This window comes from Acanthochromis polyacanthus, chromosome 12, assembly GCF_021347895.1.
Source record: "Acanthochromis polyacanthus isolate Apoly-LR-REF ecotype Palm Island chromosome 12, KAUST_Apoly_ChrSc, whole genome shotgun sequence".
Taxonomy (NCBI): Eukaryota; Metazoa; Chordata; class Actinopteri; family Pomacentridae; genus Acanthochromis; species Acanthochromis polyacanthus.
In genome coordinates, this window is record NC_067124.1 from 7,366,865 (window position 1) to 7,392,377 (window position 25,513).

Sequence of the window (25,513 nt, forward strand, 5' to 3'; positions counted from 1 at the left end):
GAACAACACGCTCTACCATTGGAGCAACAGATCAATGTGTAATTAATGTGCTTATCATTATCACTTCCCCTTTGTGTGTAAGTTGTTCCTGGGGGTGCTGGGGGCGGCATAGTTCAGTGGGTAGAGTGGCCGTCTCGCAACCGGAGGGTTGCGGTTCGATCCCCCGGCCCGTCATGCTCATGTCGAGGTGTCCCTGAGCAAGACACCTAACCCCTAATTGCTCCTGATGGGTCGTGGTTAGCACCTTGCATGGCAGCTCCCACCATCAGTGTGTGAATGTGATGTATCATGTAAAGTGCTTTGGATAAAAGCACTATATAAATACAACCATTTACCATTTTGTTCAGATGTCATTTTTTCTTTCAGGATTCAAGATTCAGTTTAGAGATGGCATGGTGATGCAGTGGTTAGTACTGTTGCCTCACAGCTGGAAGGTCCTGGGTTAAAATCTCGGTCTAGGGCATGTTCTCCCTGTTAGTAGACGGATTCCTCCCACATTTCAAAGACATGCTGAGGTTAATTGGTGACTCTAAATTGTCTGTAGCTGTTAATGTGCTTGGTTGTCTGTCTCTATATGTAGTCCTGTGACAGACTGGTGACCTGTCAAGGGTGTATCCAGTGTTTGTCCTAAGTCAGCTGGGATAGACTCCAGCCCCTCTACAACCCTAATGAGATTAAAGCTGTGTATAGATAATGGATGGATGGAATATTCAGTTTAAATATTATCATGCATCACAAGATTATATAACAGAATTATAGATGTACTTCCTTTATGCCACTCACAAAACAAACATACTGAATGAAAAAATTCCAGGCTAATTAAATAAAAATCTTTATGGAGATGTGGATGGATGAAATTCAAGTAAGGACTCTACATTCAGTACTCAGTGTGCAAGACACTTTAAACTTACTCTTTCAGCTGCAATTGTGGGTAGATTCAACAGTCATGCCGCAAGGTAAAAACAAAATATAAACATACATTCAAACTGTAAGTAAACTTACTGCAAATCTTCTGAGGTCAACAAGCAAGGTTATAAGGCTTTATTGTTTTAATCAGATTCTGTGTTAGGATTACATCCATCTTTAAAGGCATATAGAACAATGAAATGGCCTTTAAACTGCATGCAGCTTGGAAAAACTACCTTCTCCTCTCCACTATTTATGCACTGAGCTCTGCGGGATTTTCCAGGAATGATGGCGCTGTTTTCCAAGAAAACAGATTGGACAGTAGGCGTAATTTTTTATACATATTTGGCCTCTTATCTCAAACTTAACCGATTCCAAGCAAGTTAGGTGTTCAGGCATAAGTTACCATGGTGATATACGCCAGTAAGAAGTGAACTCACATCCAGTCCTGAAAGCCCAGGGTTCAACCTGAACTTGTACTCAATACAAGGCTCTGGTCTCTCTCCTCTATACCCTAATTTCACCTGGTCAAGGCATCTGGCTGCCCTCCCTGCGCTGGTTGTGCCAGAGGTTTCTTTCTTGGTAAAAGTGACATTTTTCTTCCCACTGTCAATAATTGCCGCTTTCCAAGGGAATCCAGAGAAATGTTGGGTTTCTCCCTAAAATATTGTAAGGTCTTCAATCTTTTGATGTGAAATGCCTTGAATATACATATGTTGAGATGGCACTATATAAACTAGAAAAGCACTCAGAGAGTGCAGACCTCCGCCAAGGATAGAGAGGAAAACAGGAACCCATGCAGTAAAGGATCATTGAGCTGGAATCGAACTTGGGTCTCTGACACAGTTCTGTTTACGAATCACCTTCTTAACCATTTGAGGTATCTGGACAACTTGCTCCAATTTGTTGGACGACATACTAACCTATGATGTTTTGTCATATTTTGGACCACATACTAAAACATACTAAGAAATTCAAAATGATCCAGAATCCAGGATCCTTTCCGGATTGCCACCAAAATTAAATCAGCTCTTCCTCTTACCATAGTCTACATCCCCTCAAAATTTCATGTGAATCTGCCCAGGCGTTTTGAGTTATCTTGCTAACAGACAGACAGACAGACAGACGCCGGGTGTCACATAACCTCCTTGGCGGAGGTAATAAAACTGAACTGAACAAGTGTGTGAGACCAGGATTTTTCATTGCAGCCATCAGTTTTTAACTCATGTATAAGGTGAGTTTGTCTGACAATGTTGCTGTTATAAAATCAGTAGGTTATCAGTGCAGAGCCACGGCTTCGGAAATGACGACCGCTGAACATGTAGTCCTATTTGGCTGTGTCTCAGTTACTATTTCACAGTCCTTTTGTTATGTGATAATAGAAACTGAAAAATTATGAAAATGAGCAAGGCTTAATTGGAAATTTAGCTGTACTAATCATTAATATGCTGTATACACACGTGGACAAAATTGTTGGTACCCCTCAGTTAAAGAAGGAAAAACCCACAATTCTCACTGAAATCACTTGAAACTCACAAAAGTAACAATAAATAAAAATTTATTGAAAATTAAATAATCAAAATCAGCCATCACTTTTGAATTGTTGATTAACATAATTATTTAAAAAAAACAAACTAATGAAATAGGGCTGGACAAAAATGATGGTACCCATAACTTAATATTTTGTTGCACAACCTTTTGAGGCAATCACTGCAATTAAACGATTTCTGTATTTGTCAATGAGCGTTCTGCAGCTGTCAACAGGTATTTTGGCCCACTCCTCATGAGCAAACAGCTCCAGTTGTCTCAGGTTTGATGGGCGTCTTCTCCAAATGGCATGTTTCAGCTCCTTCCACATATATTCAATGGGATTCAGATCTGGGCTCATAGAAGGCCACTTTAGAATAGTCCAACGCTTTTCTCTCAGCCATTCTTGGGTGTTTTTGGCTGTGTGTTTTGGATCGTTGTCCTGTTGGAAGACCCATGACCTGCGACTGAGACCAAGCTTTCTGACACTAGGCAGCACATTTCTCTCCAGAATGCCTTGATAGTCTTCAGATTTCATCGTACCTTGCACACTTTCAAGACACCCTGTGCCAGATGCAGCAAAGCAGCCCCAAAACATTACTGAGCCTCCTCCATGTTTCACCGTAGGGACAGTGTTCTTTTCTTCGTATGCTTGGTTTTTGAGTCTATGAACATAGAGTTGATGTGCCTTACCAAAAAGCTCCAGTTTGGTCTCATCTGTCCAAAGGACATTCTCCCAGAAGCTTTGTGGCTTGTCAACATGCATTTTTGCAAATTCTAGTCTGGCTTTTTTATGAGTTTTTTTTCAGCAGTGGTGTCCTCCTTGGTCGTCTCCCATGAAGTCCACTTTGGCTCAAACAACGACGAATGGTGCGATCTGACACTGATGTACCTTGGCCTTGGAGTTCACCTTTAATTTCTTTGGAGGTTGCTCTGGGCTCTTTGGATACAATTCCAACGATCCGTCTCTTCAATTTGTCATCAATTTTCCTCTTGCGGCCACGTCCAGGGAGGTTGGCTACTGTCCCGTGGGTCTTGAACTTCTGAATAATATGAGCCACTGTTGTCACAGGAACTTCAAGCTGTTTAGAGATGGTCTTATAGCCTTTACCTTTAAGATGTTTGTCTATAATTTTTTTCAGATGTCCTGGGACAATTCTCTCCTTCGCTTTCTGTTGTCCATGTTCAGTGTGGTACACACCTTTTCACCAAACAGCAGGGTGACTACTTGTCTCCCTTTAAATAGGCAGACTGACTGATTATGAGTTTGGAAACACCTGTGATGTCAATTAAATGACACACCTGAGTTAATCATGTCACTCTGGTCAAATAGTTTTCAATCTTTTATAGAGGTACCATCATTTTTGTCCAGGCCTGTTTCATTAGTTTGTTTTTTTAAATAATTATGTAAATCAACAATTCAAAAGTAATGGCTGTTTTTGATTATTTAATTTTCAATACATTTTTATTTATTGTTACTTTTGTGAGTTTCAAGTGATTTCAGTGAGAATTGTGGGTTTTTCCTTCTTTAACTGAGGGGTACCAACAATTTTGTCCACGTGTGTATGTGCACAGACAGCAGGAGACATGCAAGCAGATGTAAACATCAGCTAAGCTACACTGAAGCACAACAAGCAACATGACTAAACATTAACCCACAAACTCTTTTATTAGTTTCAAATCAATTCATAAGTCTCTGAACAATTTCCGCATATCTCTGACCTGTGAGCTGAGGATCAAAGCTAACGGTACCATTAGCCACACGGAGTGCTAACACTACAGACTGAGGAATGACAGAAGTAAATGTCTCTATTTGTTAACTAGCTCATAGTTGGCTAATTAAAGTTTAAAAAGTTTATTTTTAAAGAAAAAAATACCAAAAAAATATTTTAACCCTCCAGCCTGTGTAAGACTGATGCCCTCTGAAAAGTGTGGGATAGCCTGCTGTCTGTGCTCTCACCTGTTGCTGGCTCTGCTCCTCCAGGTTCAGTTTGACCTCCAGTGACTGTCTCGCCTCCAGGAATGCCTTCCGATGCTTCCGGTCAGCCATGTAGTATGACATGACTCCCACAGTGATGGCACAAACATATATCACAATGTTGGCCAGTAGCTTAAAAAGAAGAAAGAAGGCAACAGTTAGGGTTGAGCAGAAGATGGGGTGTATCTTTAATAATGAAAATGTTTACAACAATCATAAAATGTACAGCACTCAAGCTTACATACAAATGTAGCACAGAATATAATCAAATTTCAAGAAAATCATCAAAATAAAATACTAATCAGTAAGTACTTGCATCCAGTGTGTGAATATTAACATATAGCAGTCACATGGGCTACTTTTCTGCATGTACTTTACCTTTAAATACTTCATGTACTGTTTGTGATAATGCATACTGAAGTAAAAAATTCAGTAACATTTTAATGTGGGGCATTTCCATGTATTTTTGTTAACACTTCCCATCCTTAATTCTCAGCAAAGGCCCTAAAACCAGACTGTACTTAAAGTTAAGGATGGGACACTTCCTCTACCCCTGTGTGATGCTGAACCCCTGCAGGAGAAAAGGACACAACCACAAGAAAGGTGGGAAAACAAGGATTATGTTGCAATCCATTTACACATCAATGGCAATTAAAAAAAGAAGAAAACAACATAATTTCCTTAATCTAGTATCTATATTATATAGTATCTTTAACATGTGTTTCATGCACATTATGGCTTTAAGTCTGTTTTCAATGCACTTCAATGCATTTATTTTTATCAATGCATCAACTTTTCTATCTCAGCCTTCTGAATGTTTCTGAATTATTTTTTAAATTTAGTTTATTTATTTAGTTTATTTTACAAGGTAAGTTAGTTGAGAATTAGTTCTCATTTTCAATAACGACCTGGTCATTATTTGCAGCGCTTCGATTTCTTTTTCAATGTGCAGATATGAAATATACCTTAAAAAACATTTGGATTTAAACACCTTTGCAGTATGTCAAAAACAAGATGCCAACAAAGATGACAGACAGCAAAGATGTCAAGATTTTCTTCTTCACTTGTGTTTCTTCGATAGTTCTCCCTGAAAGATGGCACATTTTAAAATGCTCTGTTTTAATAGATCACAGTTTGGCTGGCAAGGCCAAAGTTTCAATATTTTGCAAAATAAGAGAATTATTAGGCAAATTATCTCTGAATCTCCATCATGTTTCACCATGTTTTACTGTGGGTGCAATGCATCTAGCATCAAAACATTCTCTAGCTTTTCTGGACAACAGTGCTGACCAAAGAGTTCAAACTTTGACTCGTCCATCCCAAGTATCTTCTTCCAGTCATTTACAGTCCAGTGTTTGGACAACCTGCCAAAATTTAGGTGGATGTTCGCAGTTCTCAATAATGGCTTCTTAGCAGCTATTCTTCCCTTTGAGCTTTGTTCCTTCAGTCGTCTGCTTATGGTCATTCTGGAGACTTTCTCATATTCCGATCTACAAGCATTATTCTCTGTCTGAAGATGGGCAGTGGTCTTCCTTCTGTCTCTAGTACTTCAAATGTTGAGATTTCTGACATCTGCTTCAGTTAACGTTCATTTTCAGCCTCTTCCTTAGTGCATTTTCTAAGTACCAGTCTCTGCAATGTAGTCCAAGGCAGACTTGATCACATTGGGACAACACTTTGTCTTGTCCTGTTTGTGTCAAAAACCATCCAGCATCATGAAGTGCTTCAATTCAGATTCTGTCTTTCTCAGTGAATTCCCTATGCTTCACCATTTTGAATAGAAGTGAGAAATTTCAAATTGAATTCATGTTTTTACACCCAAATTTGCGTCAGCACACTGGGATTCTCTGACAGGTCAGAAATTAATCAGGAATAACGTACAACCACTTAAAACTGAATTTTCTGTTCAGCAGTGGAAGAAAGTAACTGTTATATGGCATCTCAATCAAAAGAAATGATAATGTACTTTACTATCTTTTTTCTGCTTTTTTATAAGACAGAAAATTTGAAAATTCATGGATAACAATAATTCTATTTTAGCATTAAAGATACCATTTTAATTAAATGCTTGTACATACATACAAAATTTTCACATCATTCACTTTCATCCTGTACATATATATACTATTTGCACTATTCCACTTTGATTTATATATTTATTTAGCAAAATAAATATATAAATCAAAGTGGAATATTTCTTGTGTGTTTTTATTATTTCTGCTCTCTCTACTTAGGTCCTCAGTACATTTCACTGCACATTATACCATGCATAATTGTGTTCATGACAAATAAAGTTCTGGAATCTTGAATAATATTAACCTTAACAGAAACATACGAAAAAAAAATGTTTTGGTAATCAGTAATACTGTTAATTTAGGGCAGCAGCAGGAAACACCCTAAACTTGGTGGTGGTCTAATAAATTTGTTAAGCATAGTGCTTAACAAATTTATTAGTGTCTGAATAAGACCAATAATTGTTTTTTTAAAATATCAAATATTATGTTGTTTGACATATTTCTGCATTTTCCATCAATCTATTGTCTATACGCCTAATCCTCATTAGAGTCGCCGGGGGCTGGAGTCTATCCCAGCTGACTTAGGGTGAAGGCAGATCTGGACACTATTTCCAAAGCCCCACTTTTGTCACTTAGGGCTTGCTCTGGGGGTTCACGCATATGGTTCTGTAAAGCGTCTTGAGACAATCTGACCTGTAATTGGCACTATATTTACAAAATTGAATCGAATTGAATCATCTTTAGCAGTACAATACCACAGTTTAAAAGGCCTGAACTGCAAACAGGAGGAAATAGTACTTTTGCTGGAGCCTACTTTCAACAGCAGATAAATCCACTTTCCTCTACTGAGTATTTAGGGCAGCAGAAAGGTGTGTGTGTGGAAGTGAATCAAAATAAACTACAGTGTGTGTGTTGATGGTAATGAAGAATAAGTCACTCAGTTTAACTGTGTGGCTCACATATGTGTTTCAACAGTTTTCAAACCAATGGAGTTCTATGGTACAGGACTATCAGACAAACCGGACTTTTATAGACAGAGTACTTGTCAGCAGGAGACAGGTTGTTGCTTTGAATTTATGTCATTGTCTTAAGGTGTTTTCAGCCAGCAGGTAAGTGTTGTTGTGGCCATCACTCTATTTTGTACCAGTGGTAACACCACCTCAATTTCTTGTTCCCTCCCATCCTACCAGCATGTACACCACAGACTACTATTAATAACTAGCCAAACTGTGTAATCTCATCACACAGTTAAATAAGAATGGGGTTGTGGCCTAAAAGAAAAGAAATTGATAGGAATATGCCACAATTAATGCAACAATGCCTGCTAACTAGTTCCATGAATCACAGTCTCAGACTGGACAATCACTTTAAACTCGAATACTGTCTCTCTTCACTGATCTGTTTATTTTCCTGTTCCTGAAGAGGTAAATCATTTTCAAAAATCTGTACCTGTGAAATCAACTTAGAGGCTGTTTCTCTCTCTGTAGTTTCTAAGACAGCCAAGGCCACCCAAGTAAGGAAAAGTGAAAATCATGAACTGTGATTGCAGCAGCCCAGAGTCAGTGCGAACACAGGCTTTTACTCAGCCAAATACTGTTCATAAGTGAATGGATGGAGTGTTTCTATAGTGCTGTAATAACGTATTTATGTAAAGAAGACACTGAGACAGAGTAAATACATTAAAGAACTGTGGAAAGTTCTCAAAGATGTCTGAAACCTACCTGACAAGTACCATAAAAAATGTCTACTGAGGAGAACTGATGTGGTATTTAAGGAAAATGGTGCACATACCAAATTCTGATCTGATGTTGGTTCCGTAAATGTATAAACAACATGGTAGTATTTTGAAAGCATTCACACATTCATTTTTTCTATTGCAAAAATATCTTGTAGATGCCAACACTAAGAATGTTTCACAAAAAATATTTTAATATGTGTAGGGCTTGGTAGCAGGTGTTCCTTTTCAGGTGACTTTAAAATGTGCCAGCAGAGGAGAGCACAGGATACTGTCAAGCACAGAAGGAGTTCTTAATTGATGTCATTATTGTGCTCATTTTAAACGGTCATTTATGAAATTTTGCACTGCTGCTTATGTTTAGAAAAAACAAAACATCTGAGAACTTAATTTCTTGTCTGTTCTGCAGCTGATCAAGCACAGGCCAACACTCTTTGTCAACACCCAAGCTAGACAGTAACATAAGAATAACAAATATTCTCTAGATTATGCCACAGCAGCGATGTTTAGCGTTGGATCACCTGTTGCATCTGTGAAGGAAAGGGTTTCTGTAAACTCAACAAGTTGAAGATCTGGCTATACGACATTACACTCAGGAAAGTAAATTCTTTCCATTACAACCAGTTTTAATCTTTAATGTTTGATGATTTTTATGTAAAGCGTGTTTGAGTATTTTGAAAAGTGCTATACAAATTATTATTATTACATCCCCAGACACACTTTTTCTTTCCTTTCAGCTCTTACCTGTCGGCCAAGTGCTGCGCCCTGAATGTGCTCCTGTTGCTGCTGGGCGATAGTGACACCCAGAACCAGGGTATGGACCCCACAGGACACAGTAGTGATAAGCACAATAGGTGTCAGTCTTAAAGGCAGAGTTAGGAAAAAGGAGAAGCTGAAGAAAGCCTGCCAGCCTACTGTGTCACTGGCCTGGTGGAAGCGAGCGTAGTTCAGACCCAGGTAGCAGAATATCTGAGTTGCTATGAGCACCCAGAGGGCGTATGGCACCACCCGTCGTGAGATGCGGTCTGGCAGCAGCCCATGGCGGCACAGCAGGTAGAGGATAATATCTGCTGCCAGCCCCACTGATGCCACTAAAACAGAAGCCAGCTTGTCAGTAGAGTAGACCACCGCACACATGACGATGATGTAGCTGTCAAACAGTGCAGCAAACACAACAAGCACCAGCAGAGTTTCATGTCTTTGACGTCTAAAATAGGTCTGGTAGAGGTTCTCCAGAGACTCAGGTGCAAAGGTGAGACGCATGAATCGAGGCAGGCAAAGGCAGCATCCTGAACTCCGCACTGTGACCTCATGTGTTCGTCCCACTGCCTGCCCTGGGTCAGAGGGCAACGTTACAGAACAGTCTGCTGAATACTCTGCTGAGAACTCTGGCTCAGAAAACGCTCGGTTCCGAGGCATGGTGAAGACTTCTGCCTTTTAATCAAAAATCAGACAGTTTGTTGTCCTGCAGAAGAACAACTGCTGGGGTACTTCTCAAGGAAACATCTAGAAATTTGTCCTCTGCTGAGTAGTCAACTTTTTCCCTCTAAGAGTCCACATGTGGCAGAAATCACAGCAGAGTGTTGATTGTCAGAACCTGTGCACTGAAGATATCTTCTTACATCGCTCCATCCGTGGTCACCTGATCCAGTACTGTCAGTTGACTCTGTTAGTTCTGTATGATAGGCACAGACTAAGCACGCCTACTCATCACCAACATGATCAAACAAAGTCCCCGTATTGTGAACATATTCAGCTTTACAAATGTATTTTACCTTCACAGTGTACCTAACAGATGAGTACCATGTGATGAGCCGTTGATTTCATGAGCATTTGGTCAGCTAAACATAAGTTTAGAATTCTTCTTCTGTCTCCATCATTCCTCTGAGTCAGACAATGTTTTGCATATTGGCCTTCCATTGCTCCACATGGCCTGAATAAGAAAAGACATAAGAAAGAAATTTACCATAGCTGAGTCCTTTGACACTTAAAGGTACCTGTTTTGCATCCAACAAAATCTGATTCTTGTACATGGCTGCTTTTGGTCACTCTCCTCTGTGGAGAAAACACTGAAAACGTCTAAATCAATTTCTTTATTAAAGGTTTTGTATTTTTGAAAGAACATGATTGTACACACCTAAAATAATTTAAGAGACACTTAACTTCAACCTACATCCAACCCACCCTATTTTCCCACCTCCTTATCAAAAAATGATTCCTACATGGAGGCGACTAGACGGATGAAATGAATCGAAGCTGAACATCTGATAATTGCTATGTTACGTGTAAGCCGAACTGAAACAGGATCCCTGCTCTTTGAAAATGCATGTGCAATATTTAGGGTTTGTACTTCCAACCATATGAAGGACAACTTAAAAGCCAGATTTTGCCGTCAGGATCTTCCCATACAAGGGCCAGCTCTCCTGCGGGCCTACCTAGCTACATGTTGCGCTCTGCGCAAATACACAGATTGTGAAAACGCATTCAGAACACTAATGTTGGCCCAAGATTTTTACACCTTCATTATGACTACAGTGACATAACCGTAAATAATCTTAGCGCTCTCCAGCGATACAGAGGACCAATGTCCACTAGTTAGTTGCACAACAAACCTTTAAATGGCTGCTTTAGCATCACCAAGCTTCACTATGTACATATTTGACGAACACCAACATGCATCTTATCTCCACAATGGCCATTTTTGTCAATGTAAAATATCTGGTATCTAATTTCCATTTATCTGCTATTCCGAAAACTCATATTTCCCCATAATTCAGCCAGATGCTGTGAAAACCATGTGTACAAACTGTACAGTTACATCCGCTTACCGTGTGTGATGCCAGATTTGGTTTCCTTTAAGTGCTAACGTCGCTCCTCAGAGACAGATGTGTATATCAACAACCCATCTGAAACACATTCAGCCTCTCACTGGAAAAAATATTACAAAAGGAAGGATGTCCAAACGGGTGCACAACCCCTGCTTCTGTGCTTTTAGTCTTGGGTGATTTCCGCGAAAGACACAGAACAGCTTCATCATCAAGTTACAAGTACTATAGAAAGGACTTCCGGTTACATACAAAATAATGGTGAATGGGTTATTAATGGATTACTGAAATTCTTTTTCCAAAATGTGTCCTTGGGGAAAATAATTTCTGTATACGTGAATACAGTTCCAGCAAGTCTGAAGTCAACTATTTTAATCAATTGTCTTTTTTCAAATGTGGTGGCAGAGTAAAGTCTCTTCAGAATATTTGAAGTCAGATGTAATTCAGTCATGAATTTGGTGCGTTCAAGTGCAGAAAAAAAATCAGTGCCAAATTAGATTGGATATAAAGATGACAAAAGAAAGCGCATCCCAACATACGTACAATATAATTTCAACATAAAACCACAGAACAGATACAGTGCTCCTTCTTCATAAATTGTGAGGAGTCAAACTGGAGAAACAGGATTCTTCCTAAAGATAATACCTCACTTGGTGTTTCCTGTGAGTGGAGGGAGAGAAATGTCCAACACATCAGTCCAAAAATATCCTATTAGTTCTCAGCTCAGTTTGAGATCTAATGAATCTGAAGGCTCTAGCAGATAATCACTTTATAACGGGAGGTCAAAGACCCAAGCACAGGCAAAGGACATTGTAGATCAGGATTTAATACAAAAGGAGTTTATTTTTACAAAGAATGAATAATGGAGAAAATAAATACAGAATGAGGTAAATTGAAAGAATAAGAAAAGGAAGGGACTGGGAACTAAAACTAAGAAGGGGAGATTAATGAAAGACTACAAAACTGACTATTTACAAAGTTATTCAACAGAATGATTAAGGTCCCACAGCGACCTCTGGGGGGCGACCTGGGAAAAAAACTAAACCATTAAACCAAGACAGGAGTGAGCTACGTGGAAATTAAATAGAGACGCTAATAAAACTGATCGACTTATAATGCAGACGAAATGCAAGGAACATGAAAGGAACTGAACAGAACCAAGTCTCACAGGGTTAGGAACAGTTAGAGATAAAGCTACAGACTGATTGATATGCTCACAACTAGGAAGCATAAACTGATTACATGGCAAACCATCAACCACTCACTTGCAGAGAAAATTGAACACTGGTATCAGGAATTAACTTTTAACTTAACACTGCAACTATGAGAGCACACCACAGAACTAACTATGCTTGCTACTTGACTGGAGTCATCTCAGTCTAAGCTGGTGGATCATCCACCATCCTGAGGAGAGGAGGGGGATGGACAGAACAAAAAGTCTTCCAATCTTGAAAGATGAACTGCAGTACGATGTCAGAAAAAATGCGAGAGGTTGTTGTGCCAATGGAACACTTGTGAAATCGTGATATCTGCGGTCCCTCTAGCAGAGGGGAGAATGGTTGTATTACCATTGCAGGAAGTAAGGTTGGTGACAAAGTCCAGAGCTAAATGAGACCACAGTCACTTGGGTAAGGGCAGAGGGGCAGAAGTGTGAGCCTGGATCGATTGGAATACATTGGCAGCAGTTCTTGTTGGTGCCTATTCCACACATTCTGCACAAGAACACTATAGTCTGTTTTCAGAGAGAACAAACACCAGCTCTTTTGAGTGACCCCACACTGTCAGTAGACCTACACTGATTGTTCCACTACAGCCCTGCTATGAATCATTCAGCACTATGTTGATAACTGGCCATCGGCCAACCCTCTCAGTGTCCCAAACTCAAGGTCACATTGCTCAAAACACAGACACACTTTCTTCAGTATATGTGTTTACAGATAACAAATTGGGCACCATACGAGCATGTCCTAAATATCCTCTTCAATGTAGTTAATCCCTTTGAAATAACTTTTGTCTCAGAGTGGGGTGTAGTTCATTGAGAACTGGCAGGTTCATCAATGCATCATCAGTAATTAATTTACCTCCCAGTTTCCCTAATGAGGTTACTGTGGGAAATGGATTACCGCAGAGGACAGCCTGCATTATAATTAGTTAGGATACACTTGGACAAAAGAAAGGAGAGTTGGATTAAACTACACTACTTTATCTCTATCCATTCTCACTAGGGTCGCAGGGGGTGCTGGAGCCTATCACAGCTGACTCGGGTGAAGGCAGGGGACACCCTGGACAGGTTGCCAGTCTGTCGCAGGGCTACAAATACAGACAAACAATCACACTCACATTCACACCTTTGGACAATTTAGAGTTGAACAAACTAATGTGACTTAACGGGCAATTTAGAGGAATCAATTCACCTCAGCATATTTTTGGACTGTGAGGAAGCCGGAGTACCCGGAGAAAACCCACGCATGCACAGGGAGAAATGCAAATTCCATGCAGAAAGATCCCAGGTCCACCCCGGGATTTGAACTGCAGATTTTCTTGCTGCAAGGAGAAAGTGCCAACCACAGCACCACTGTGCAGCCCCACTACTTTATCTGATATCCATTAAATTAGATAACTTTATGTTTCAGGATAGAATTGTTGGAATAACTTTCCTTCTTTTTTTTTTTTTTTTAGAGACTTTGGTTTGTCATGTAAGGACTTTTTAGTTTGATAACTAATTATCAAGTGTGTTGGTTATAGAAATACCAGATCCTGGTGATGACTGTGTGTAACGTAAGGGGAGAAGATAACAGGTCATTAAACATTATCAAATATGATCATTAAACATCTTTTTTTCCAGGGTGAAATAGGTTAGAAAGCTGGCTGGTTGGTAATGGGGCACCTGGCAGGAGGTCTATGACACAGCTGTAAGGACAATAGAGAGGTAAATAAAGCCATGTTCCGCAGTCAACCAGAGCTAGTAGGCACAAGGGGAACTGGTTGATACAAAGAGCAGCTTCCGTTCACATTCTCAGTGGGGTGAGACCATAGAGAGCTTTCGGCTCATGAGTATTCCCACCTCTACTGAGTCCTGTCTTTTGGATGACTAGATCAGGCAGAAAGGCCAGGCTAGCCACAATACAAGCACTCGTCTATCCTCATTCAACAAAGCCATGGGGGTCTTAAGATGGCAGCTTAAAGAGAGGACACAATTAATTGAGTTGGTGTGCAATTACGCTCATTTTCTGCATTAATGCCTGCAAATATTACTTTTCACAGACCCTTGCAGGTCTGTAATATGTAATGAGCATCAATAACTACTTTTTGAAACAGTCAAACATGTTGCAGAGAAAAACACAAAACTAAACAAACCAAAAGCTCGTAGCCTAGGGGTCAGCAACCTGCAGCCCCATAGCTGCATGTGGCTCTTTCATCCCTCCATTGTGGGTGGCTCCCTTTGGAAAATAATGAGTATTTAACACAAATTCATTATTTTATTTATTTTTACTTTTTTGTCTGCATTTACTCTCATTGTTTAACTCCACAGAAAGGGTGTCAACAAATCCAACACTTAGTCTTGCAGCCAAATATTTTAATAATTAGTGCATGTCTGTGAACATCACCAGCCCTCCCTGAAAGCTAAGCTGATATTCTTTATTAGAGTTCTCTATTATGAGCCAGGGAGGGCAGTGCTACACCTCACTGATGTGCAGGGGAAACAAAGGCAGGACAGATCGAAACAGAACGAACAGGGATAGGATCTAACACACGGTGCTATTACAATTGAAGAGAGTCAGGTGAGTGTGTTATTCCTGACTACCCATCAATAAAACAAACAAAAAAAAAAACAATCAAAACATAAAAAAAAAAATCAAAAAAATATATAAATAAACAGTATTGAACACCATAGCTGTGGATGTCTTGACAGTATAGAATAGAATAGGCTAGAAGAAGATACAAGTGAAAGAGAGAATGAGTTTAGTGTATAGACTCTAAAGAGAGTCTCAGCACATTCTGCGGGTCCCATCATTTGTCTACCATGGGACTTGACAGGAGCTGGTGAGACCTGGTCAAACATGCAAGTGTGAAGGACCCCGAAGCCCAGAACAGCTATCATGGCAATGCAGGGTCAAGCCAACAGGGTGCCCCTCCCCTGCAAGCCGCAGGAGCTACAGGGCGGCACCCCCAGAGAGTCACCAGGGCCACCGTGAGCCACGCGGACCCCGAGAACAAGAGGAGCAGCTACCGACACCACTAGCACGCCAAGACCGACCCAGGCGGCCCAGGGCACGAGGACCCACCCGCTACCCAAGCCCCAACCCCACCCTCCCCAGGCCCCATCAGAACCCTACACCCCTTTCAATATTTGAAAGGTAGAGTTTAAAGCAGAGGAGAGTCAGACCATATGCACAGACAGAATAAGTATCACAATTTTATGAGGGGAGTGGCATACACCCACATACAAGCAGAAGCTATAGATTAATATTTAATGATTAAATAAATGGAGACCATTTTTCTTTAAAGAAGTCCAATTGTGTTTTGTTTTTTTTAGCAGATATTCTCTCAAGTGAAATGTGTTCTGTGAGGAGGTTGGATGATGTGTTTTTTTTTTAATCTTTCCAGTTAACTAAAATTTATTTTTAGTTCAATTTGTCAGTTTTTAAAATGTAATTCTAAATTTGAAGATTATGGTAATCTTGTAACATAAAACATGTTTAGTTTTTGTCAGTCAAAATTTGCATCACCACTGCCAATGTGCGAGAATGGATTTGGAGTCCTGTCAATCTTCCATCCATCCGTTCTCTATACACCGCTTTATCCTCACTAGGGTTGCGGGGGTGCTGGAGTCTATCCCAGCTGACTCTGGCAAAGGCAGGGGACATCCTGGACAGGTCGCCAGTCTGTTGCAGGGCTACATATACAAATAATCACACTCACGGGCAATTTAGAGTAACCAATTAACCTCAGCATATTTTTGGACTGTGGGAGGAAGCCAGGTCCTGTCAATCTTCAGATACATACATACATGTATGTGAGCAGGGGTCTGTTTCACAAAGCAGGTTTAGTAAAAATTCTCAATCCGTTAACCCTGAAATGAGGGCAACTCTGAGTTTTATGTTTCAAAAAGGGAAGTAACTCAAACCAGTGAAATTGGGGTAACTAAAGATGTCGGTCAGTTACCGTAGTAACAGTCTGTGAACCTAACCTGGTTGGGACCAGGTTTTCCCTCAATTAACCTTGAGTTTCTCTGTATCTGCCCTCTTACAGCCATGCACACTATTTCATTTCTTCATTCAGTCAGCAGGCGAGTTTTGGCGTAGCCTAGTTCCGCCGTCTGTCAAAGTGGCATGTCCTTTTGTAATGATCCTGTTAAGATTTCTGGGAGGCTCAGGTGCAGGAAATTACAGTCTTTAAGTAAAACAAAAGGGGCTTTATTCAGAGTTTCTCAAAAACTACAACTGAGATGGCTATAACAGGAAACTGTTCTCAGTTCCATAACTACTCACAGCGAGTACTAATGGCTGGGACTACAAAACACAATCTTCACTCTCAGAAAACACAGAAGTGCTACTAATCAACCAACTACGGTAATCACAAAATCTGAGGAAATGCTACGATTAATGAACTCTACAAAACACTGCCCTGTACGAGGGAGGAAGCTACGGTCAACTAAACTAATACTCAGTCTCTTTGGGTTTGCTCGGGACGGTTCACCGTGGAGGAAGCCAGAGTGCAGAGCCAGGTGGTGGACAGCGGAGATGATGGGCGAGTGGGGAGGACGCCGGGAGGTTTGCGGTGGCCTGGAAAGCCGTCTTTGCTTGCTGAGGTGACAACCAGGATCCAGTGTTGATGGTGGGTAGGTAATGCTCCCAGGAGCAAGTGGAGCCACAACTAGGAGAGATGAGGATAGCAGAGGTTAGAGCACAGTATGGTGTAAACAACTGGCAAACTGGCTACTCAGTTCCTACACGATGTGTCACAATCCGGCGTCTGAGAGTTGTGAGGCGTCCGGTTATATTGAGGCAGAGTGTGCTTCATTAAACAACCTCCACCTGCTCCTAATTCTGGCTGAGGGCTGCTGATGAGGCACACCTGTTCCTGCACTGCTGAGCCACCCTGCAAGAGAGAGAGAGAGGAGGCACCATCTGGGCCTGGCAACAGCCAGCCTGACAGTACCCCCCCCTCTATGGGGGCCACTGGGTGCCCGAACAGGGTGGTCTGGGTAGCGTTGGAAAAAGTCAGTGACCAAGGTCCCATCTAGAATTTGGGAACGGGGCACCCAACTCCGCTTCTCCAGGCCATAACCCTCCCAGTCAACCAGGAACTGGAGCCCCCGGCCACGACGATGAGCGTGCAGCAACCGTCGCACTGTGTAAACCGGTGCGCCACTGACGACCCTGGGAGGCGGAGGGGGGGATGGACAGGGGGGGCTAGTGCACTCTCCACAACAGGTCTCAGTAGCGAAATGTGGAAAGTAGGGTGGATCTTCATGGAGGAAGGTAAGTGAAGGCACACGGAGCTGGGGTTGATCACTTTATTAACCAAGAATGGAGCCAACTTCTTCGATTCAACCCGCAGGGGAATGTCTTTGGCCTGGAGCCAGACTTTCTGACCGGCCCGGTAGGTTGGGGCTGGTCTCAGATGGCGATTGGCCTGAACCTCCATCCTCCGAGCTGCGACTACAAGGGCCCCTCGTGTCTGCCTCCAGGTAGACTGTAGTTGGTGGACGAGTGACTGGACAGAGGGGATGTTTATCTCCTGTTCCTGGGACGGGAAAAGGGGGGGCTGATATCCAAGAGAACATTTAAAAGGAGAAAGTCCAGAGGACAAGTTAGACATCGAGTTATGTGCATACTCTATCCAGGGAAGCTTGTCACACCAAGAAGCAGGGTTATCCTTGATCATACAATGTTAAAAAAAAATAAAATAAAAAATTCTAGTGACTGATTAGTCCATTCGGTCTGTCCATTGTATTGGGGATGAAACCCAGAGGTGAGACTGACCTTTGCCCCAAGGCGTTGCAAAACAACTTCCAGACTTTGGAGGTGAACTGCGGACCTCGATCCGACACAATATTGGACGGTATGCCATGAAGACGGAAGACGTTCTGAACCACCGTCTCTGCAGTCTCCTTGGCTGTGGGGAGCTTGGACATAGGAACAAAATGGGCGGCTTTCAAAAACCTGTCCACAATAGTAAGTATGACGGTGTTACCTTGGGAAGTGGGAAGGCCAGTCACAAAGTCCACCAGAATATGGGACCTGGGGAACCAGGGAACCGGCAAGGATTGAAGGAGACCTGGGCTGGCTTGGTGGGACGTCTTCCCGCAAGCGCAGGTCATACAGGCCGCCATGAACTCTCTGGCATCAGCCTCCATAGAGGGTCACCAAAACCTCTGACGGAGGATCTCCAGCGTGCACCCGGTGCCGGGATGACAGGCAATCTGGGAGGAGTGTCCCCACTGGAGAACCTGGGAATAAACAGACAGCGGAACAAACAATTTCCCACTTGGGCCATTACCTGGGTCAGGGGACGTCTCCTGGGCCTGTCGCACATCCACCTCCATTTGCCAAGTCAGTGAGGCCACGAGGCAGGACTTGGGCAAGATGGTTTCTGTTTTTCTCTCCTCCTCCGTGATGAACTGACGGGACAGGGCATCGGGTTTAATGTTCCTAGATCCCGGTCGGAGAAATTAAATCGACCAAAGAACAGTGCCCAACGAGCTTGGCGAGAGTCAAGTTATTTACCGGACTTTATGTATTCCAAGTTCTTTTGATCAGTCCAAACAATGAACTGTTGTTCTGCTCCCTCAAGCCAGTGTCTCCATTCTTCCAGTGCCAGTTTGACGGCAAGAAGCTCCCGGTTGCCGACATCGTAATTACATTTGGCAGGGGTTAAATGTCTGGAAAAGAATGCACATGGATGGAGCTTGTGGTCCGTAGGGCAATGTTGTGAGAGGACGGCTCCCACTCCCGTGTCAGAGGCGTCGACCTCTACAATAAACTGAATAGAAGAATTTGGTTGGGTTAGAAGGGTGCAGTGGTAAACTTGTGCTTCAACTCCTTGAACGCCTGATCTGCCTCTGGAGACCGCTGGAACTGTTTGAGGGGAGAAGTTAGTGCTGAGAGGATTAGCAACTTTACTATAGTCTCTTATAAACCTGCGGTAAAAGTTAGCAAATCCAAGGAATTGTTGAAGCTGCTTTCGGTTGGCAGGGACAGGCCACTCCGGTACCGCAGTCAGCTTTCCTGGGTCCATCTGGATATGTCCTGGGGAAATAACATAGCTGAGAAAACTAATGGTGGTAGCGTGAAACTCACATTTCTTGGCCTTGACAAATAGGCGGTTGTCCAATAGTCTCTCCAAAACACTGCGCACATGGCCAATGTGCTCCTCCAAGCTCTGAGAATAAAGCAAAATGCCATCAAGGTAGAAAAACACAAATCGGTTAAGCATATCTCGAAGCACGTCATTTATCAAGTTCTGGAAAACGGCAGGGGCATTGGTGAGTCCAAAAGGCATCACCAAGTACTCAAAATGCCCTAGGGGAGTGTTGAAGGCCGTTTTCCATTCGTCCTCCTCCCTAATGCGGACGAGATGGTAAGCGTTCCTTAGAGCCAGTTTGGTGAATACCTTAGCCCCCTGGAAGGGTGTGAAAGCAGAATCCACGAGGGGCAACAGATAAGAGTTCTTTTTAGTGATATTGTTTAACCCCCTAAAATCAATGCATGGTCTTGGGGACCCATCCTTCTTCTCAATGAAGAAAAAAACCCCAGCTCCCACTGGGGAAGAAGGTCTAATAATTCCTGAAGCTATTGGCTCTCGAATATAGTTCTCCATTGCAGTCTGCTCCGGTTTAGACAGGCTATAGAGTCAACTGGAAGGTAAGGTTGCCCCCTCCAACAACTCAATGGCACAGTCGTATGGTCGATGGGGTGGAAGGGACATGGCCTTGGGCTTGCTGAACGCTTGGGCCGGGTCATGGTAATGCAACGGAACAGACTCTAGGTTGATAGGCTCAGTGGTACTTTGAGTCACTGAACTGGAAGGGGCTAGGGCTGAGACCAAACAGTTTTGGTGGCAGTCTATGCTCCATGTCTCAATTTGTCCCTGTCGCCAATCCAACCGAGATTGCGCCGTACTAGCCATGTATAGCCCAACACCATTGGGGAACTTGACCCCTCCATGATACAAAGAGAAATCTTCTTGCGATGTTTCCGGCAATAACTAACTCCACAGGAACAGTTCTACATGAAACCTTGGCGAGACTGATTCCATTCAAAGAGCAAGCTGACAGAGGTTCTTTAAGAGGAACGGTAGAAATATTCAGCTGTCTTACCAGGTTAGTGTCCACGAAGCTTTCTTCAGCTCCCAAGTCCACCAAGGCGAAAACAGGGAGTGAGATCATTCCCCAGCAAAGTGTTGTCCTCAACTGGAGTCGTCATGGGGGAGAGGACAGGACTTGGCCCACCAGAACCTCCCCAGTTACTGGTGGGCCTTGTCTTTTGCTCGACAACGAGAGCAAGCTGCAGCAAAGTGGCCAGGATCTCCACAATACATGCAGAGTTTGGCCTCTCTCCGGTAATCCTTCGCTTTAGTGGAGAGCTTAGCGTGGCCCAGCTGCATAGGTTCCGATTCTTCCGCTGTAGATTCTGGGGATTTGGGTCATCGAGCGGGACTAAAGGGACCACGGGTACTGGATGATTGAACCTGTCTTTCTCTGAGTCTCTCACGCACGCGAGAATCCAATTTTATGGCCAGGTCTATCCAGTGGTCGAGTGCCGCTGCTTCGTCCTTGAGCGTCAGTTGGTCCTTTATGGCCTCCGAAAGGCCTTGGTAAAAGGAGTATCGGAGGGCAGAATCGTTCCAGTCTACTTCCACAGTGAGAGTCCGGAACTCTCGAGCATATTCTGCCACACTTGGGGGATATCCTTGCTGAATATCCCCCAATCAGGTCACCGTGTCTCTGCCACTGAGGGGATGGTCAAAGTTTTCTCATTTCTGCCACGAAAGCTGAATATGAGTCGCACAGGGGGCTCTGGCGTTTCCACACACCAGTTCCCCAGTCCCGAGCATCACCCGCTAACAACCCAATTAGGTACGCGATGCGAGAGCGGTCAGTAGGGTACGAGTGGGGCTGTAACTCAAAAACCAATGATACTTGTGTGAGAAAGGAATCACAGCCTCCAAAATCACCACTATAACGCTCGGGTGTAGCGACATTAGGCTCCTTCTCTAGTACAGAGCTAGAAGCTGGGGCAGCCGTTGCGACATTCGGCATGAGACGATTCATTTTCTCTGTTAAAGTAGCAAGCTGTTTGTACATTGCCGAGTTACTAGCTGTCAATGAACGTAATGATTCCTCGTGGCGATTTAAAGTGGCTTCTATGCACGATAAGACCTCCTGGAGGGACATTCTAGAAGCACCATCTGAATTATCAATATTTCCTGCTGAGCTCATGTTGGCCAGATCGTACTGTTAAGATTTCTGGGAGGCTCAGGCGCAGGAAATTACAGTCTTTAAGTATAACAAAAAGGGTTTTATTCACAGAGTTTCTCAAAAACTACAACTAAGATGGCCATAACAACAGGAAACCGTTCTCTCAGTTCCATAACTACTCACAGCAACTACTAATGGCTGGAACTACAAAACACAATCTTCACTCTCAGAAAACAACACAGACGTGCTACTAATCAACCAACTACGGTAATCACAAAATCTGAGGAAACGCTACGATTAATGAACTCTACAAAACACTGCCCTGTACGAGGGAGGAAGCTACGGTCAACTAAACTAATACTCAGTCTCTTTGGGTTTGCTCGGGACAGTTCACCGTGGAGGAAGCCAGAGTGCAGAGCCAGGTGGTGGACAGCGGAGATGATGGGCGAGTGGGGAGGACGCCGGGAGGTTTGCGGTGGCCTGGAAAGCCGTCTTTGCTTGCTGAGGTGACAACCAGGATCCGGTGTTGATGGTGGGTAGGTAATTCTCCAAGGAGCAGGTGGAGCCACAACTAGGAAAGATGAGGATAGCAGAGGTTAGAGCAGAGTATGGAGTAAACAACTGGCAAACTGGCTACTCAGTTCCTACACGATGTGTCACAATCCAGCATCTGAGAGTTGTGAGGCGTCTGGTTATATTGAGGCAGAGTTTGCTTCATTAAACAACCTCCACCTGCTCCTAATTCTGGCTGAGGGCTGCTGATGAGGCACACCTGTTCCTGCTGCTGCACTGCTGAGCCACCCTGCAAGAGAGAGAGAGAGAGAGAAGGAGGGGAGGCACTATCTGGGCCTGGCAGCAGCCAGCCTGACAGATCCAGTGGATGAAGGAGCGGCATTACTGCATGGAGAATTAACTATTCATTGGGAGATTGTTATCAGACTGCATTTACTTCCATTTCTGGACAGTTATCTTTTTGAGCGGTACCATTTCACATCACAGTCCATAATCTACATGCACAACGTAATCCATCCTTACATTTGCAACAATACCAACCTAAAACATGCGATGGTGATGATATTAGTCATCCACCACGACTTCACTGGGATGTTCCATGTTCCAGCTGCAGTGGAGAATTTTTTTGAGATGCTGGAGTCCACTTAAGGCTGCACAGTGCGTAGTGGTTAGCCCTTTTCGCCTTGCAGGGAGAAGATCCCTGCGTCCTGGCCTTCCTGGGATCTTTCTGCATGGAGTTTGCATGTTCTCCCTGTGCATGCGTGGGTTTTTTCTGGGGACTCGGACTTCCTCCCACAGTGCAAAAATATGCTGAGGTTAATTGGTTACTCTAAATTGCCCGTAGGTGTGAATGTGAGAGTGATTGTTTGTCTGTATATGTAGCCTTGCGACAGACTGGTGACCTGTCCAGGGTGTCTCCTGCCTTCACCCTGAGTCAGCTTAACCTTAAGTGTAAACCTTTTTGTTATCTATTCTGTAGATTGCTTGTTGTGTCTCGGTTCACTCCTTACTTGCTTAAAGATAAGATAAGATAATATAAGATAAATTTTTGTCATCCCAGAGGAAAGGCACAAGGGCCACAGTGACTGGACTCTGGTCAGAATGAAATGAGGGGAGGTACGAGTATTGACAGTGAAGCATGAAAAACATGGTAGAATTGGACTTCTAAAAAATACATGCATCTGTAACTGGTAGTTTATGTGACCATTGTTAACCATTTATGAGATAGAATTTTTAGATGATAATCTTGTTTATCAATCCCTATCTTCATTTAATGTGAAGATTCTTTATCATTGTTCATGTTCATTTTTGTTCAGGTATTATACTTGAAAGGTCTGTTGTAAAGTAACCATACTGAATATGTACAGTGCCTTGTGAAAGTATTCGGCCCCCTTGAACTTTTCAACCTTTCGCCACATTTCAGGCTTCAAATAGAAAGATATAAAATTTTAATTTTTTGTCAAGAATCAACAACAAGTGGGACACCATCGTGAAGTAGAACGAAATTTATTGGATATTTCAAACTTTTTTAACAAATAAAAACCTGAAAAGTGGGGCGTGCAATATTATTCGGCCCCCTTGCATTAATACTTTGTAGCGCCACCTTTTGCTGCAATTACAGCTGCAAGTCGCTTGGGGTATGTCTCTATCAGTTTTGCACATCGAGAGACTGAAATTCTTGCCCATTCTTCCTTACAAAACAGCTCGAGCTCAGTGAGGTTGGATGGAGAGCGTTTGTGAACAGCAGTCTTCAGCTCTGCCCACAGATTCTCCATTGGATTCAGGTCTGGACTTTGACTTGGCCATTCTAACACCTGGACATGTTTATTTGTGAACCATTCCATTGTAGATTTGGCTTTATGTTTTGGATCATTGTCCTGTTGGAAGATAAATCTCCGTCCCAGTCTCAGGTCTTTTGCAGACTCCAACAGGTTTTCTTCCAGAATGGTCCTGTATTTGGCTCCATTCATCTTCCCATCAATTTTAACCATCTTCCCTGTCCCTGCTGAAGAAAAGCAGGCCCAAACCATGAGGCTGCCACCACCATGTTTGACAGTGGGGATGGTGTGTTCAGGGTGATGAGCTGTGTTGCTTTTACGCTAAACATGTAGTTTTGCATTGTTGCCAAAAAGTTCGATTTTGGTTTCATCTGACCAGAGCACCTTCTTCCACATGTTTGGTGTGTCTCCCAGGTGGCTTGTGGCAAAGTGGTAGTTCATCCAGAGTGATCATGGGCCTCTTGGCTGCATCTCTGATCAGTCTTCTCCTTGTTCGAGGTGAAAGTTTAGAGGGACGGCCGGGTCTTGGTAGATTTGCAGTGGTCTGATACTCCTTCCATTTCAATATGATTGCTTGCACAGTGCTCCTTGAGATGTTTAAAGCTTGGGAAATGTTTTTGTATCCAAATCCGGCTTTAAACTTCTCCACAACAGTATCTCGGACCTGCCTGGTGTGTTCCTTGGTCTTCATGATGCTCTCTGCACTTTAAACAGAACCCTGAGACTATCACAGAGCAGGTGCATTTATACGGAGACTTGATTACACACAGGTGGATTCTATTTATCATCATCAGTCATTTAGAACAACATTGGATCATTCAGAGATCCTCACTGAACTTCTGGAGTGAGTTTGCTGCACTGAAAGTAAAGGGGCCGAATAATATTGCACGCCCCACTTTTCAGTTTTTATTTGTTAAAAAAGTATAAAATATCCAATAAATTTCGTTCCACTTCACGATTGTGTCCCAATTGTTGTTGATTCTTGACAAAAAATTAAAATTTTATATCTTTATGTTTGAAGCCTGAAATGTGGCGAAAGGTTGAAAAGTTCAAGGGGGCCGAATACTTTCACAAGGTACTGTATTATGAGTAATGCTGTGTGCTGCGCTGGTTCATGGTGATGTCATAGAACAGGGGTGCTGTATAGAGAGTTTATTGAAACTTCTTACAACTGTTCATTCTGCCCACATACATGGTCTATGGTGGTTGAATGTGCAGTATGATAAAACATTTTATAATTACTGGACATGTTTACACTTATAATTGAAAGGATATGGGCAATTTTATACAAATTCACATCACATCAGTAACGGATGACATTTGTCATAGTCAGAGTTTAGGAGAAAAAGCTGTTGATAACAAATAATAGTTTCATAGCTTAAGTTTAGAAAAGAGGATGACACATCTTCTACTCCAAGCCCATGTGTGTAACATTTTCTTTATTTCTTTCTTCTTTTCTATTCCTTGCTTTTTTTCAGAATAAGATCCACAAGAGGGATTCAACGAAGTGTGAAGACTCCCTGCAGTGAGACAACACCCTCACTCTGTCGTCTGCGTTTGCAGGTGTTTCCCTGTTCCTGCATTTTATTCATTTTTATTCATTTTAACGTTAACATTCCCAGTGGTGTGGTCTTCGTTTGCTAAAACATTCAAATGCATTGAATAGAATTTATTGTTTTTGCGATGGTCAGTCACTGTAAGATTGCTGTGGCTGATTTCAGCCAATAGCTTTCTCCCTCCACTCTGTGCCAATGGGAAAACCATATATTCATACTGGTTTCTCAGAGTGACTGGAGTGTCATCATGCAGC

At 42.6% G+C, this 25,513-nt stretch overlaps 1 protein-coding gene across 3 annotated transcripts in view; it reads right to left on the reverse strand.

The window, feature by feature from the left end:
• The window catches only part of adcy3a (adenylate cyclase 3a), a 54,967-nt gene extending 43,749 nt beyond the window's left edge, over positions 1 to 11,218 (reverse strand). For all 3 annotated transcript variants that reach the window (XM_051957236.1, XM_022211411.2, XM_022211410.2), the window contains exons 1-3: positions 10,990 to 11,218; positions 8,906 to 10,094; positions 4,394 to 4,543 (exon numbers count right to left, since the gene is read on the reverse strand). In XM_051957236.1, the coding sequence (XP_051813196.1) occupies positions 4,394 to 4,543; positions 8,906 to 9,580 (825 nt within the window). In that variant the 5' untranslated portion in view covers positions 9,581 to 10,094; positions 10,990 to 11,218. The remainder of the gene's footprint in view (positions 1 to 4,393; positions 4,544 to 8,905; positions 10,095 to 10,989) is intronic.
• Between the last annotated feature and the right edge of the window lie 14,295 nt (positions 11,219 to 25,513).